At 40.7% G+C, this 16,612-nt stretch overlaps 1 protein-coding gene across 2 annotated transcripts in view; it reads right to left on the bottom strand.

Annotated features, from left to right (window-relative positions):
• Positions 1 to 11,754, bottom strand: part of zmat4a (zinc finger, matrin-type 4a) — a 459,635-nt gene extending 447,881 nt beyond the window's left edge. The window contains exon 1 of one of the 2 annotated variants that reach the window (XM_039768478.1): positions 11,499 to 11,754. In XM_039768478.1, coding sequence (XP_039624412.1) covers positions 11,499 to 11,585 — 87 coding nt within the window. In that variant the 5' untranslated portion in view covers positions 11,586 to 11,754. The remainder of the gene's footprint in view (positions 1 to 11,498) is intronic. The other variant, XM_039768477.1, reaches the window with a different exon arrangement.
• Positions 11,755 to 16,612: the final 4,858 nt, after the last annotated feature.

The raw sequence follows: 16,612 nt of genomic DNA, 5'->3' as shown, positions 1-16,612 counted from the left end.
TCAATCTGCGAATTCATTTTCTGCATTCTGTGCTTCTCCTGTTTTCTGTGACTGTGTCCTTATTTTCCATTCCTCTCTGACTGCATTTAATGATAACGTGACCAGAGCAGTCATTCACACAGGCAGTAAACAGTCATGTTTTGCTGGCTTAAGGCAGACATTAGCCTTGCAAAATGCACTGCAGATACAAACCATTTAAGCAGCTGTACTGTACATGGTGTGATTCACAAGATCTCCTTGCTGAGTTTTATTAACTCATGAGTGAGGTTAATGATCACACAGATATAGCTTACTGCAAGTCTGATGATATCTCTTTTCTTATGTCCCTTAACATATTTTCATTACAATAACATGTTGTGCTAATATTACCATGTAAACCCAAAGGTTGCTGTGTAAATTACACATTCTGCATTTTGAGGATATTTATAGGCTCTTTCTATTGTTGCTCTATTTTTGTATCGTGTATTGACTGTATTGTGGGTCACTTTGCAATATATTCGTGTTGGTATTCAGATATAGTGGTGTTCAAGTGAAACAAAATTCATTTTATTGTTATTACTGAATAAAACTGAAAAGACTTGATGGGAAACTGTGGTAATACTATTTAGCCAATGGCTGTACAACATTCATTTTATAGATATTCCATTATCTACTCTTCGCTAACCATATATTTGAGTCTGTTTTATCCAGTCCAGTATTGCACGTTCCTGGGCCTGTCTCAGTAACACTGGGCACAAGGCAGAACCCCATCCTGGCACACTCATGCACACAGCCGCATGCTCAGTCATACGGGCCAGTTTAGAGTTACCCACTATTCATTTGGAAGACCACAGTACCCAGAGAAAATCACAAGGAGATAAAGGGGAAATATAAAACACCACACGCTGGAGTTTTGAGTGATGAAGAAACAAATATTATTGTCATGACATCAACAGGCTTGGACTGAGAATGCAAAACTGGAGAATAAACAAACTAAAAGTATAAAATACACTTCACACACAAAAGTCACAGACTGACACCTTATGCAAACTATGAGCAGCGTCTTCAGATTAAACATGCAATTTCATGCATTCATTCATCCGTTCATTCATTTACTGTATATTCTTAGACGTGCATATTGATTTAATTGGGGGCCCTACACTGGTCCAGGCTGAGCAAGTGTCATAAGTGTGTCTGATTTTAGGCTTTTGCTGGAATACATAAGTTCAGAAAACAAATTAATACATGCATACTTTATTTAAAACAATCATTGTAATTATAATGAGACTTTAATGGTAATTTAATGTTTGGATTTTCCAAACATCAAACATTTTAATCTTTACTTAAACATTAAAAAATATCTGTACCATTTTTAGTCTTGAACCCATAAACTCTAAAGGAAAGATATCAGGACACCAGACTGTTCATCTTGAATGTGTGACTTTGAGGGGTATAGTAGCCTGATATCACTCAAGGTTCAAAGAAACCTTTTAATATCTAATATCATGCAAGATGGTTCCTCTCAAAATTTAATCTAAAAAAAGAACTGGCATTTTCCATCTCAGTCTAATGAAGAGTCTAATCTGTACTGCCAGCAAGTCTAAGTCTACCTGCATAAAGATCTCCCTAATAAAGAATAGCAATTGAAATTAACTAATTAAATTAATATAGTGTATGCTTGAAAGGAAAACTGGAGAAAGCCAAATAAACCTGAAGAGAATGTGAAAACTCCAAAGCTGACTGGGAATCAAACACTGGAAATGTGATGCAGCAGTGCTAACCACCGTGCCACTATGCCACCCTTACTCCAATAATATATATATTTTTATTATTACATTTCTCAGTCACCTTGGGTCATAAGCTAAGTTTGTAAAACTCTCAAGAGTATTGGAAGAAGGATAAAAATGATTCTTATTTTTCTATGAGTTTTGAGGGGTTGAAACTCAACTGTATTTGAAGTGCTTGTAGATAGATAGATAGATAGATAGATAGATAGATAGATAGATAGATAGATAGATAGATAGATAGATAGATAGATAGATTATATTCCCCGGAGGGAATGCAGCTTTTTACAAATTTTAATAAATAATTAAATAACAATAACAAACGTAACAATCAAAGTGTGGCATTCCAAAAGCGTATTTCCATTAGTACAAGATGTGCCCCAGTGGTGTTTCTTGATGCTCTTCAGCTGAATGATTCGTTAGTTAAAAGTCCTCCATATTAGTGTGTCAGACAAAGGATGTTTAGCATTGTTCATAATGACTCTAAGTTTTGTTTTAGATCTCTACTTTGCTACCTCCAGGGGTCCACAATGTATCCAGTAACTGAGCCTGTCCATTTAATTAGCTTGTTGATTTGGTGGGTCTCTCTTGAAGTGACTGTCCCGGCACACCAGGTCAGGTCAGGTTAAGGAGCATTCACTGGTACAGTGCGTTGTCACACCCACCACATGACGAAACAGCTTGTGATTCTGGTTGACAAGCCCCGAAGAAGATACACGGTCTGGTCCCACCCTCCGGGAATTGACCCTCTATCTGCCACAGCCAGGTGTTACGTAGAGGGCCCCTTCGCCTGGTACAGCCACTTGGGTCCTCAGCAATGAGGATCCTGTGAGCCAGATCACTTCGGGTAAGTGCACCACATGGCCATAGTGTTATAACTGATGCTACCTCACAATTCAGGTAATGTGCCTCATTCGGGACTCCATGAGTAATCACTCGTTCAGCACAAAGTCAAACCAACGGTACCCAAGGATTTTCCAGAGAGACACAGCACCAAAAGAGTCCAGTCTTCATCTCAGGTCACTGGATAGCGTCCATGTCTTGCAACCATATAGCAAGACAGGAAGAACCAGGACTCTAAGGACTTGGACCTTCCTCCTTTAGCAGAGATACTGGGAGCTCCACACACCCCTTTCCAGCGACCGTATGACCCCCCATGCTATCCCAATCCATTTATTGACTTCAAAGGAAGAGTTACCAGAAACATGAATGTCACTGCCGAGGTAAGTAAATGTCTTGACAAGGTCAGCACTCTATCCGCAGACAGACACACTGCTGATTGCTGTGTCTAAAAAGTCATTGAAGGCCTGGATCTTGGTTTTTATCCAGGACACTTGCAAGCCCAGGCACTCAGACTCCTCACTCAGTCACTTGAGAGCCCTGAACACAGCCTTCATTGAGTCCGTGAAGATCACAGTATTGTCAGCAAAGTCAAGATCAGTGAATTTTTCTTCACTAACAAATACCCCACAGCTGCTGGATCCCAGAACCTTGCCCAGCACCCAGTCCAGGCAAGCATTGAACAGACTAGGAGCAAGAACACACCCCTGATGAACCCCATAATCAACTGGGAAAAACACAGAGCTTCTGCCTCCACTCTACACAGCACTCACAATACCAGTGTACAGGCCGACCTTGATATCCAGCAACCTTGATGGGATCCTGTGAAGTCTCAGGATGTCCCACAGGGCAGCTTGATCAACTGAGTCGAATGCTTTATGGAATTCAACAATGGCTGCAAAGTAGCTCTGCCAATATTCGCGTTTCCACTCCATGAGAACCCTCAGTGCCAGGATGCAGTCGATAGCAGAATCCTTAGGCATACAACCAGACTGCTCCGGTCGCTGATAGGTGAGCAAGTGATCACAGATCCTATTGAGTACAACCCTAGCAAGGACCTTACCCTGCACTGAATGCAGTGTTATCTCCCTGTAGTTGCCACAATCCAGGCAATCACCCCTCCCTTTCCAGATTGGGATGACAAGTCCCGTTTTCCAGTCAGTTGGGATGATGCCAGTCTCCCAAATGGAAGCAAAGATTGCTTACAATGCCAGGATATCAGCCTTACCACCAGCCTGGAGAAGTTCACCACTGAAACCACAGATCCTTGCAGCCTTTCCCCCCCTCAGCTGATTCACCACCTGTGAAATCTCAGTGAGATTGGGTGGTTCACAGCTAATTAGAGGATCAGCCTCAAGAACTGCGGAACCAGAGGTATCCAATGTCCTAGCTGGAGGCTCAGCTTTAAACAGCAGCTCAAAGTAGCCAATCCAGTGGGTCACAACTGCAGTGTCATCAATAAGGACTGTTCCATCAGCTGCCCTGATTGCGATTCCCCGAGGAACAGATTCAAATGTGCGTAATGCTTCAATTCCTCTGTTAGCAGGACGTGGGTAACCAGACCATAGATGGTGTGTTACTTGCTCACAGATTCCTCTAACAAATGCCTCCTTATCTGCCCTCAGAGCCCTAGCAGCCATCCTTCTCAGTTCCCGATACAGACCAGAGTTGCCATCAAGCCGCACGCTACGACTCCTCTCGATGATATCCAGAGTGCCCTGCGAGATGAAACACCTCCTTCTGGGAACACTGGTAACACTAACACACAAACCCATCACACCACAGCATAAAAATCCCACTGACCATCAAAGAGCTGTACAGTACAGGATGGTTCGGTCTAATTGATTGATTCAATTTGTTAAAGCCTGCCATCGGAGTTTTCACTTGCCGTCAATAGTACAGATAAAAACAATGAAAAGTTCTTCTTTTAACAAAAGGTATTTCATGAATGGAACTGTACTGTGCAAAGATTAAAATGCAACTGATAGCAAGAAGGGGAAATATTCTGAATATCACAATAATAAAGGGATTTTATAATCAATGCCACTACTTGGATCTTTTACTCAGAACATCTCTGCTATATAGTGATCTCTTTTGTCCTAGTAGTTTATTATTCACAAAAAATTGTTCTTATGTTGCAGTGAAAAATTTTCTTTTTAAATATATAATTCATAAGAAGAATCCAGTAATTACACATTAATTTTTATTAATCACTACTCACACTATGTAGCTGACAGAATACTATAGTTAGAAAGAAAAACAGACAAATTTGTTCACAGACAGACAGACTAATATGAATTCAGATGCAATGCAATATAATTTGCACCCAAAAATAGAGCTTGGAATACAAATTGAATGATTTGAAATGGAATTTCTCTCAAATTGCACGTAAGAGGTATACCACTACCTAAATCATATACTGTATATACAGGATAAAAGTATATACAGTATGCATATCTATTATAATAAAAAAATCTTGGGAAGAGAGATGAGATGTGATTTTCTCACAGAGACACTATCACATTCCACAAGATGAGACTTTGTGCCAAGAGATTTAACCACACCTGGGGCCAGAAATAAAAGACAAAGAGCAGAACGTCATAGAAGAAGAAGTAGAACGTTGTAAAGAATTCAAAAACGTTGGCAGGATACACATGCAGAGCAGGTTAGAGATAATGGGAGTACTAGAAAATTCTAAAGTCTCAAAAAAATGATAGCAAAGATCGCATTAGCGCAAACACACGGAAATTATTACTCAGTGAAATAATGGAACAGCGAAAAGAGATCAAATATATTGTTCAGATTTAACCTTTAAGTCAGAGACTTTTAGATTGTCTAATTCGTGTTGCCATCAGGTTAAAGAAACGATATTCACTCACAGGCAGTTATATGCTACATTGTCATGATGTAATTCCAAACATGGAATCAAAATACAATGCAATATTGACGGAAAGGTAAAAGCGTAAAGAGTTTGTGGATAATGGCTCTCACTGTGGTTCGCTTGAGTCCCAAAGCTTTAGAAATGGCTTTATAACCTTTACCAGACTGATAGATCTCAATTACTTCTGTTCTCATTTGTTCCTGAATTTCTTTAGATCTTGGCATGATGTCTAGCTTTTGAGGTGCTTTTGGTCTACTTCTCTGTGTCAGGCAGCTCCTATTTAAGTGATTTCTTGATTGAAACAGGTGTGGCAGTAATCAGGCCTGGGGGTGGCTACGGAAATTGAACTCAGGTGTGATACACCACAGTTAGGTTATTTTTTAACAAGGGGCAATTACTTTTCACACAGGGCCATGTAGGTTTGGATTTTTTTTTCTCCCTAAATAATAAAAACCATCATTTAAAAACTGCATTTTGTGTTTACTTGTGTTATATTTGACTAATAGTTAAATGTGTTTGATGATCAGAAACATTTTGTGTGACAAACATGCAAAAGAATAAGAAATCAGGAAGGAGGCAAATAGTTTTTCACACCACTGTAGGTGATATGACAGACATATGCAGATATTATTTGGCTTTAAATTTTAATTCTGAGATTTGTAGATTGTAATTCGTGTTGCCATAAGGGAAAAGTAGTGTTTCTTCCCAATGAAGAGGCCTATCCATGAGAATTAAAGTTTTGTAGATTGGTGAAATTTGCAAAAAGTGAAATCCACATACGTGAGCGGTAGAGACATGAAGTTGCTGGTGCATAGCACAGGCAGGGGGGTTTGCGAACGAAGCCACCTAGTATATATTTTCATTGCATTTGTAGTCCTGAATTGTCCGACCTGAATTGTGTGGGTGGTTGCCTACCAGGTTACGCTGCTGGTTGGTCTACAATTCGGCAAACATCCGCCATGGCGTGCCCTCTTCAGTTGCGAGAAGCAGATCATTGAATGTTGCATTGTTTACTATCAAATAATGCAAAGAGTATGCAACACGTGTTTCGCCCTCATTTGGGCTCATCAGGCGTACACACTCTACTGCTCCCCTCTCGGGGATCAAACCTCAGACATCAGCGTCAGAGACGAAGCCCCTTTATGCTGCCATGGCAGATGTTTGCCAAATGGCAGACCAACCACAAGCGTTATCTGGTAGGTAACCACCCACACAATTCAGGTCAGGACTCAGACTACGAATGCAATGAATGTAATTACTCTGGACCAACAAGCTGTCAAATAAACGAACCACATGCCATGGCGCAGCGTAAAGGGGCTTTATCTCTGACATCCGAGGTTTGATCCTCAAGAGGGGAGCAGTAGAGTGTGTACGCCTGATGAGTACCAATGAGGGCAAAACATGTGTCGTGTACTCTTTGCATTATTTGACAGTAAACTATGCAATATATATATATATATATATATATATATATATATATATATATATATATATATATATCACTCTATACACACCAATCAGACACACAGACAGGTGAAGTGAACAACGATGTTTATCTCGTTACAAGGGTGCCTGCCGAATGGTGGAATATATTAGGCAGCAAGTGAGCAGTCAGCTCTTGAACAGGATGTGTTGGAAGGTGAAAAATGGGCAAGCATAAAGATTTGGGAGACTCTGACAATGGCCAAAACTTGATGGCTAGACAACTGGGTCAAAACGTCTCTAAAATGGCAGGTCTTGTGGGGTGTGTGGTTAGTACCTACCAAAATTGGTCCAAGTAAAGACAATCAGTGAACTGGCATCAGGGTCTTAGGCTCCCAACACTCACTCATACACTCGGGAGTGAAGGCTAGCCTGTCTGGTCCAATTCCACAGAAGAGCTACTGTAGCACAAATTGCTGAAAAACTTGACATGAGAGAAAAGTGTCAGAACATACAGTACATCGCAGTTTTCTGTGTCTTGGGCTGAAGACTGATCAGAATGCCAATGCTGACCCCTGTCCACCATTGAAAGTGCCTACAATGGGCATCTAAACATCAGAATTGGACCAAAGAGCAATGGGAGGAGTTGGTCTGGTCTGATGAATCACATTTTCTTTTAGATACTGTGCATGTGCATCATTTAATTGGAGAAGAGTTAGCATCAGAATGCACTATGGGAAAAAGACAAGCCAACAAAGGCAGTGTGATGATCTGGGCAAAGTTCAGCTGGGAAACCTTTTTTCCTGGCAATCATGTAAATGTTACTTGACACATACCACCTACCTAAAGATCGTTGTAAAGCACGTACACCCCTGATGGTAGTGGCCTCTTTTAGCAGGATAATGTACACTGCCACATAGCAAAAATTGTTCAGGATGGGTTTGAAAAGACATGACAAACAGTTCAAAGAGTGGAATTGGCTTTCAAATTCCCCAGATTACATTCCAATTGCGCATCTGTGGGATATGCTGGGAGAACAAGTCTGCTCCATGGAGGCCCCATCTCACAACTTACAGGACTTATAAGATCTGCTGCTAACGTCTTGATGAAAGATACCACAGGACACCTTTAGAGGTCATGTGGAGTCGGTGCCTCAATTGGTCAGAGCTGTTTTGGGGACATGAGGGGAACCTCCACAGTGTTAGGCAGGTTGTCTTAATGTTGTGACTAATCAATGTATATACACTTTCCTTCAGAAAGTTTACCCCTTTCCCTTTTTACATTTTATTATATTGCAGCCTTATGCTACAATCACTTAAATTAATATTTCCATCATCAAACAACACTTAATATTGACCTGTGGTAAATTTAGTTGATTACATATGATTGAGAAAAGCCACTATAATAAGTGAACTTTAACCGATTACAATATATGCCTCAGTTGCCTCGAAAGCTTACATATTGCAACTGGTTTCTTTTAGTTAATAAAAGGTGTCATTTTGCTTAACTTCTCAATGTATCCATATTGGCTAACAGGGCACAACACCCTATTACTGGAGAGACTGGAAAATTGCAGTCCACTGACAGTTTCCATTCAACCTGATCTGCAGAGAAGAATGGCAGAAGACTCAAGGAAGTACTGAGTAAGGTTTCTGAATACTTGTGTTAATGTGGTAGTTTAGTTTTTTTACTTTAAAAAAATTTACAAAAATGTCTAAAATTTTGTTTTCTATTTGTCATTTGAAAGTATAGAGTGTTGCTTGATATGAATAAAAGAATAAGTGAAGTAGTCTGAATGCTTTCTGAAGGCACTATACACACACACACTATATATATATATATATATATATATAGATAGATAGATAGATAGATAGATAGATAGATAGATAGATAGATAGATAGATAGATAGTAAGTGTGTGTTCCTGTTTATTTGAGTGCCGTTCCTTATTTGTCTGTTCAATTAATCCTTATTTTATATAGCGCTCTTCACAGTTTGCAAGGTTATTAACAAAGAGTAGAAAAACAAAGCTTCATGTTAAAGTAGTAAGCTCCGTAAAACAAACAAAAAAAAAATTGAATCCGTTATGAACAAAGTGCAATAAACTCCGAATAGAATCCGTTTTCCGAATCGGTTTAGTTGCACAAAGGTTCGGCATTAACCCTCCCAAGCACTCACACGCAGCCTGACGGAGCGCTGTATGCTCAAAAAGTTTCAAACCCAGTGTTTGTGCGGACTTTACCCGTCCCCCTCCTGTCTGTATTCCGATTTTTCTCACAGAATAGATGGATGGATAATCACCCTGACAAAAACATTGTCGTATGTGGTAGTAAACTGGAGGACCCCAACTTGGACAGTATATATAGTTCCTGACCTCTGATCCGGTCTCTAGAACTTTATGTCCGTGGTTCTTACTTCGATACCCTAAATTCAGTATAATACTCAATATTTAGCATAAAAATGCAATAAATTATTATTGTTGTTGTTTTTGTTATTATTTAATGTAATTCTTACCCCTACATGATCAGAGTAAGATGCATACTATCAATAAGCACAAACGCCAAAAATAACAAAAATGTGAAAAAGTAAAAGCATCGATACGTTTTAATTAAGTAAAGACGACAACCAAGTGACAGATACAAATTGCTCCGTTGGCAGTCATACATAAGCAGTCTGTTTATTCTTCGTATGTAATCAACACGCAACAGCAAAGTCAGCAAGATTAAAAGACTCAGGTCTGCGGCGTGCGTTGCCCTCCAAAACTGTGCCGCGATGCTCTCGTGAAACAGTAACTGTTCAAATCAAAAAAGAGATATGTCATGCACAAGAGCTCGCGCTTATAAAATCACAAACATAGGATAGCCTGCCTGATAAGCCTAACGTGGGATTCCCCTCAAACTGACAGCGTATCTGATCCCTGGCGTTTACACACCTGGCATTCATGCAAGCGCTGCTAACACGATTTTGCACTTCTAGCTGTTTTGAAACGGACTAACCTGAGTTCATGAAGGTTTATCTACCCGTCTTTGCTACCTGAGGTCACCGCTGTCTCCTATTCTTTCTTACCCCGTGGAAGAGGGCAGTGGGGGATTTGCTCATGGGGTGGCTTCAACTAAACGCGGAGCCTTTTGAACTTAAAGTTTTACGGAGCGTGTCGGTAACAATAACGGACGACAGCAGACTATTCGAGTTAATGCCACTGCGCACCTGAGCAACGGAGAGAAGGATGGCACGGAGTGGTGACAACTCCTAAAGTTGCTGCCTAGACATGCAGAAGTGCGATTGACCGCAAGCGATCTTAATCATATGTCCCCCAACGCAGCTCACCTTTGCCATTCCGGAAATATCGCCTACTTAACCTGAACTCAGCCGTCCACAATATTCCGTTACTTTTGTCTTTATACAATTAGACCGGCATTGATCTTCCTAGATCGGAATGGCACTCTAGTGCCAGATTGCTTGTTCCCTCTACGCAGCCATGTGTCTTATTAAATGTCTACCTCGCGGCACCTGCCTGGTTGTGGACTGCACAACTCTCTTTCGCGTGCGCTGGGAAAGCTTCGGGCACAAATGGTTTGCTCACTGCATATCCATTGTCTGACAATGCAACAGCTGGGTCGAGAAATCTGTTCCGTTAATTTATTTTCTAGGCGCTTGGAGACTTCAGCGTATTAAATTGAGACGGCGGTTTGTCGTAAGACATTCAGAGACTAAAGCTTTTAAACATTGAGACAAACTCTGCAGGGTACTAAATATTTTTCCGCATGTGACACAATACGAGTACACGTTTTTACACTAACCTAAACAATAAGTTTAAATACTCGCACAAGACAGTGAGGAATGCATCGATGAAATATATATTGAATCATTGTAACTCCGTTGCTTTGCCTCCATTTTTTGATTAAATATAGTAGCCTCGAAACTGATCTGCCAGCCCTTCTCCTGACCTTTCCTTGTTACATTAAAGACGTCCACTTAAACAATGCATGCATGATGAAGGCGTAAGCACCTCTGTCATTCGTATCGATCCGCTGTCTTCACCCGATTGTTTTGAGTCACTTCACACACGCCTCTCATCGTGCTTCTCATAAAGAGGAGTTTACTGAGGACTGTTTTCGTAATTACACTAAAACGTTTAATTAGTTCGCGAAAATAGATAGATAGATAGATAGATAGATAGATAGATAGATAGATAGATAGATAGATAGATAGATAGATAGATAGATCCCGGATAACTTCGTCCTTTTTGTTCCTCACAAGTTAATCGATTTTATTTCAGAACGTACCTACCACGAACATTAAAGCCAATTAACTTCTTTGTACGGGTTGCCCACCAGCCAATTTTCAGCTCGCATAAATGTGCGCATTATTTCGAGCATCGTTACCACTCTTGTTTCAACTTATTTCACCCAGAAAGACCGCAAGTTACAGATCTGTGTTGTATTTCAAGCACCTCCTAACACTGGATTAAAAATTGCACTTTTTATGCAAAGTGATGCAGTCAAGCAACAAAAAGACGTGATAAAAGAGAATTCCTTCCTATTGAAGATGCGCAGCGCCCAGTCAATGTGCCCACAGATCCCAAGGACTTACCTCCAGTGACACAGAGTAGCCTTGATAGAGGTGAGTTGCAGACACGGCGACCTGATGCTCCACTTGGAGGGACACGATGTAATCCATGGACCGAGTGGACAAGGACAGGCTGCTCGTTCACATACAAATCTGCGGTGTCTTTCAGTGCGGGGTTTGGCACGCGTCCCCGCCCCTCCCGCGGCAGCATTGCCCCGCTCCCAAGCTCTCATTGGTCGGTTGTCTAGAGTAGTGCGGTGGGAGGAGGAGGAGAGCACATGCCTTGATTGCCAGTGAAAACAGTACGTACCTGTAAGCTGTATGCATGTGTGTCTGACTCGGGCTGCACCGCTAGGGGAGCTAATGTGCTCATTAAAGAACAAGGAAAAAAAGCACTAGAAGCACTGAGCACCGCTCATTTCAACTAAGAAGAAGAAGATGAAGCTATAAAGGACACCAGATCACCAAAACTAGATGAATGACGACTGGAAAAATGTCACCTGATCTGAGATATCTAAATCTCTACTGTCAGATGTTATTGGTAGGGTCAGAATTTGGCAGAAACACCATGAATTCAAGGATGCATTGTGCCTGGTGTCTATAGTACAGGCTGCTGGTGACAGTGCAATTGTTTGTGAAATGTTTTCTATTTGTACATTTTAACATCATTTGAGGGTCATTGGATTTGAATGCTACGATGTACCTAAGCATTGTGTATATCCATTTATAGGCAAATGGATATTTCCAGGAAAATAATTTTCCAAATCACAAAGCACACATCGTTTCAAATTGCTTCTGTCCATGAACATGGAAGTGATTTTAGTTTACTCCAGTGGCATACACAGTTCACAGATCTCAATTCAACATAGGAAAACTGAAATGAGGTGCAACCAAAAGCTCACAGCAGGTATATGTGGCCGTAAAATCTGCAGGAACTGTCTTGTCTCCATGGAATACTTCCTTCACCTTATTCACTCCATGCTTTGAAAAATCCACTTTGTTCTGCAAGAGAAAAGGGCTCATCCTCTGTAGTAGAAACATGTATCTAATAAAGTGATAACTGAGTGTACATACAGGAGAAGGACCCTGATCAGAGTGGGGAGTATGGACAAAAAAACACAGCCAGGACCAGGGATAGGACCATTCCAGGGGTCAGATTTATAAAACATGGGTACGCACAAAAAGAGTCTTGAAAGGTGTGTTTGCAACTTTCCATACTAAGGTTTGGATTTATAAAAGAAAACTTGATAAGAAAGTGTGTATGTTTTTATGGCCACTCAGACCATTCTATATGCAACATTTTGGAGAAAGTGGAAAATGGCAACACACTTGATAAAGCTGTGAAATGCAGCCAAATCAGCTAAATGATGACTCACGCGCATAATAAATCAGATGACTGAGCCATTATTAGAATGTGTGTTGACATCACAAATATATTAAACCACAAAAGTGATGAATATGGTGTAAAGTCTCTACTTTAGTTCTCTTTTAAGAGGGCCAATGCTGCATATTTGTACTAAAGAACGTTTTTGTCTTTTTCATCAGTTTATATCAGCTACTTGTTGTCACATCTCAGAATTAGAAACCAAAGACATTTAAAAAAATAAAAAAAGATGTGATTAACTCCCTGCATACAGAAAGCTCTAAATCTCATGCCCTATAGCCTATCTATAGCCTAATGGTTTGACACAATATGGCTTATTAGACACTGCCTGAAGACTATGCAAACAGTCATATATGAAGGGAACGAGCTTTAGGGACCAGTCAGATTTTTTAGCCCATGATGACAACTGTCGTATGAGCTAATTTAAAATTTCAAGAGCCATTAGTTGGGAACTATATGCTGAATTGGTCTCAGCATAAGAAAGAAAGATGGGTTACACCTGTTCCTATGCAGATTTTAACAATGGTTGGCTTTCAGGCAACGCGTGTCTTCCAAAAGGAACTGGCTAGCAGGTTAGGAATATCTCAGCCAAGCTTCAGCTCTATCATACCCATTGTGTTGGAAGCCATAAATGACTGACAATGTGATATATTTAGCTTTCAGTTTAGTTGTAACATCCATCCATCCATTATCCAACCCACTATATCCTAACTACAGAGTCATGGGGGTCTGCTGGAGCCAGTCCCAGCCAACACAGGGCGCAAGGCAGGAAACAAACCCCGGGCAGGGTGCTAGCCCACCCTAAGTAGTTGTAACATGCCAACATAAAATGGAAGCTTGCAGCAGTGACTGGTCTCCCTAAAATAATCTGGTCAGTTGACAGCTTTCATACTGCAATAAGGGCATCTAGCAAGCATGATGCTTCCTTTGTTATCAGCAATCAGTTACATTCTATTAACACACAACTCATCAGTGATGCTAAGATGAGACTAACAAACTTCATGGCTTGGTGGCCTAGGTCAAGCTTTGATTCATTTATTTATTTTGAGGCAAAGTAGCACTGATCAGACAAGTTGCTGATGTGCTATACATGATGGCTGGCTTGATGATAAGGTAACAGGTTGAACGGTCAATGTTTTTTGTGATCCATATTATTTATTGTAACAGCTATCATGTCATTACATTTGCCAGGTATAGTGATAGTGGCTACCTGCTCAGGGTACCCTATAGAACTCCTGAAATGCAATTGAAGGTGGCAGAATGTGCTATACATGATGGCTGGCTTGATGATAAGGTAACAGGTTGAACGGCCAATGTTTTTTGTGATCCATATTATTTATTGTAACAGCTATCATGTCATTACATTTGCCAGGTATAGTGATAGTGGCTACCCGCACAGACACTACAGGGTACCCTGTAGAACTCCTGAAATGCAATTGAAGGTGGCAGAATGTATCAGGTGGGAGGCTGCTCTACCAGGCAATGAATGTTTGCAGTATCATGTTGCATATCTACAAGGTTTATTAGTATTGTCCATATATGATTTTTTCAGGGTGGCAACCGGGCAGGGATTGAGACACATTCAAACATGCACATTTACAAGATAACTAACTGTTACTTATAAACAGAACCATGACAATATGTGCATATGCCAGGTTTTGTAAATCAGATTTTTTTGGCGTATGTATTTTTCCTGTTTTTTAGGGTAAGCTAATTTTCATACTTGAATGCACACAAAGTTTTATAAATGAGAATCCAGCCTTGATAGGATGATGGGAATCTGCTTGATTCTAACTAGCCTGACCTCACAAGAAGCCTGTCCACCAAGACAGTTCTACTGATTGTTGGCAAAATGCTGTACTTGGCTAGAGCTACTACTGTGTCAACTGTTTGCACCATTCTTGACCTCGCTTCTGCCTTTGACACTGTAAACTTCCTTGTCACTCTCTTTAACCTAGGAATTACTCAGACTGCTCTCATATGGCTTGGGTCCTACTTCTCAGTTAGACCCTGACAAGTGTCATGGTGGTAGAAGTGTTAGCGTCACATCAGGTAAGCAGAAGGGTGACATTGTGATTTGCTAGGTCCTATCATCCAGCCCCATGACTTTGAGTATCATTGCTATACTCAGCTGTATCTGTTATTCCTTTCTGAGGTCAACATGGTCTCAGATTGTTTGAAGGAACACCATTTTCAACTCAACCTGTCAAAGACTGAGCTCCTTATTATTCCTGCCAGCCCTTTGATTATACCTCTGTAAAAATCTGCTCATTACCACTAGAACCTACCAAGTTAGTATTTAACCTTGAAGTGACAATCAAGATTATGAACTAAAGAACATTTAGAAAAATAAAAACATGTGATTAATTTCCTGCATACAAAAAACTCTAAGTCTCATGCCCTACCAGCTAACTGTCATTGATCATATTGTGACAGTCTCCCATTCATGCAGATTCACTGTGTATAAAACCTCCAAGACCATATGCTGACAGAGTGTACAGCACAACTTCTGGTCAAGGCACTGGTCATGTCACACCTTGACTGCTGCAACTAGTTACTTGCAGGGGTACTGACATCTGGCATTTGGCACTTACTCACTCCTCCCTTTCCAGTAAAGCTGATACAGGGAGATTCACTTGAAAGAGGCCTCGAATATTCTGTTGTAGCTCCCGCTAAGATGAAGCAATCTGAACCAAAAAATATGCTATATCCCTTGACGTACTGTATATGTAATCAATTGGAAGTGGTTTCTGTTTTCTGCCAGACACATTTCAACACGGCACTACATGTTCCTGAATGTATTGGCAAGCATCTCGGGGGGAACAGCAGCAATTTCACGTTTTATGTTTTCCTTCAAATCTTCCACAGTGCAAGTCTTGTTCCAATAGACTTTTTCTTTGAGCATACCCCAAAGGAAGAAGTTTGGTGGTGTCAGATCCGGTGACCGTTGTGGCCAAAGTCCCTTTGAAATTACCCTATTGCTGAAGAGGGACTCATTTTCTGCCATGCTGCTTGCCGATGTGTGACAAATTGCTCCATTTTGCTGGAAGTAATCTTTGGTTAACTCACGATCATCCAGTTGATTTTGACATTGCTTAAACAAATTGGTGACCCAATAGGTTCGCACCATGAAGACACATTGCTCAGTACTGTACACCACCATCCCAATGAGAAGTCAAGTGACTGAGTGAAGGGGTACGGGTGTTATGCACCCAGAAGTTGCAAACGGAGGTTAAACGTTGCAACATCTGTCCGGCGCCTACCTCATCGCTCCAACACAGATTGGTTCATCCTAGCAAGAGTTATTACAGAATATTCAGGGCCTCTTTCGAGTGAATCTCCCTGTGCAAAGGAGGCCTAATACGGAAGTGGGCGTCATTTAGCTGGTGGCACTTCTGAGGAGCACATTGATATACTGCATGCTTATCATGAAACGAGCAATGTGACTCTTTATTCTTCTTGTCAAACCAATACTTGCCATCACAGGGGGGTATGCTCTGTCGGTACTCCAATCCTTTTTCATCTCCTTTTGTGTTTTATTACAATGCATATGTACAAATATATGATGAGGCCAGTACTTACTACATTAAATGTCCACACTTGAGGTTTATTAACGCATACAGTAAAGGAAATTGGAGTCATTCACTTTGACAGGAAATTTCAATGGGGATCACTCTGGACAAATATTTGAAATTGTGATCTGAAGATCTGAAACTGAAATGAAACTTGATATTATCTGCCAAACCCACTGAAG

The sequence above is a fragment of the Polypterus senegalus genome, chromosome 11 (assembly GCF_016835505.1).
Source record: "Polypterus senegalus isolate Bchr_013 chromosome 11, ASM1683550v1, whole genome shotgun sequence".
Lineage (NCBI taxonomy): Eukaryota > Metazoa > Chordata > Cladistia > Polypteriformes > Polypteridae > Polypterus > Polypterus senegalus.
Note: the sequence above shows the minus strand (reverse complement) of the source record. Positions and strands in the feature narration are given on the sequence as shown.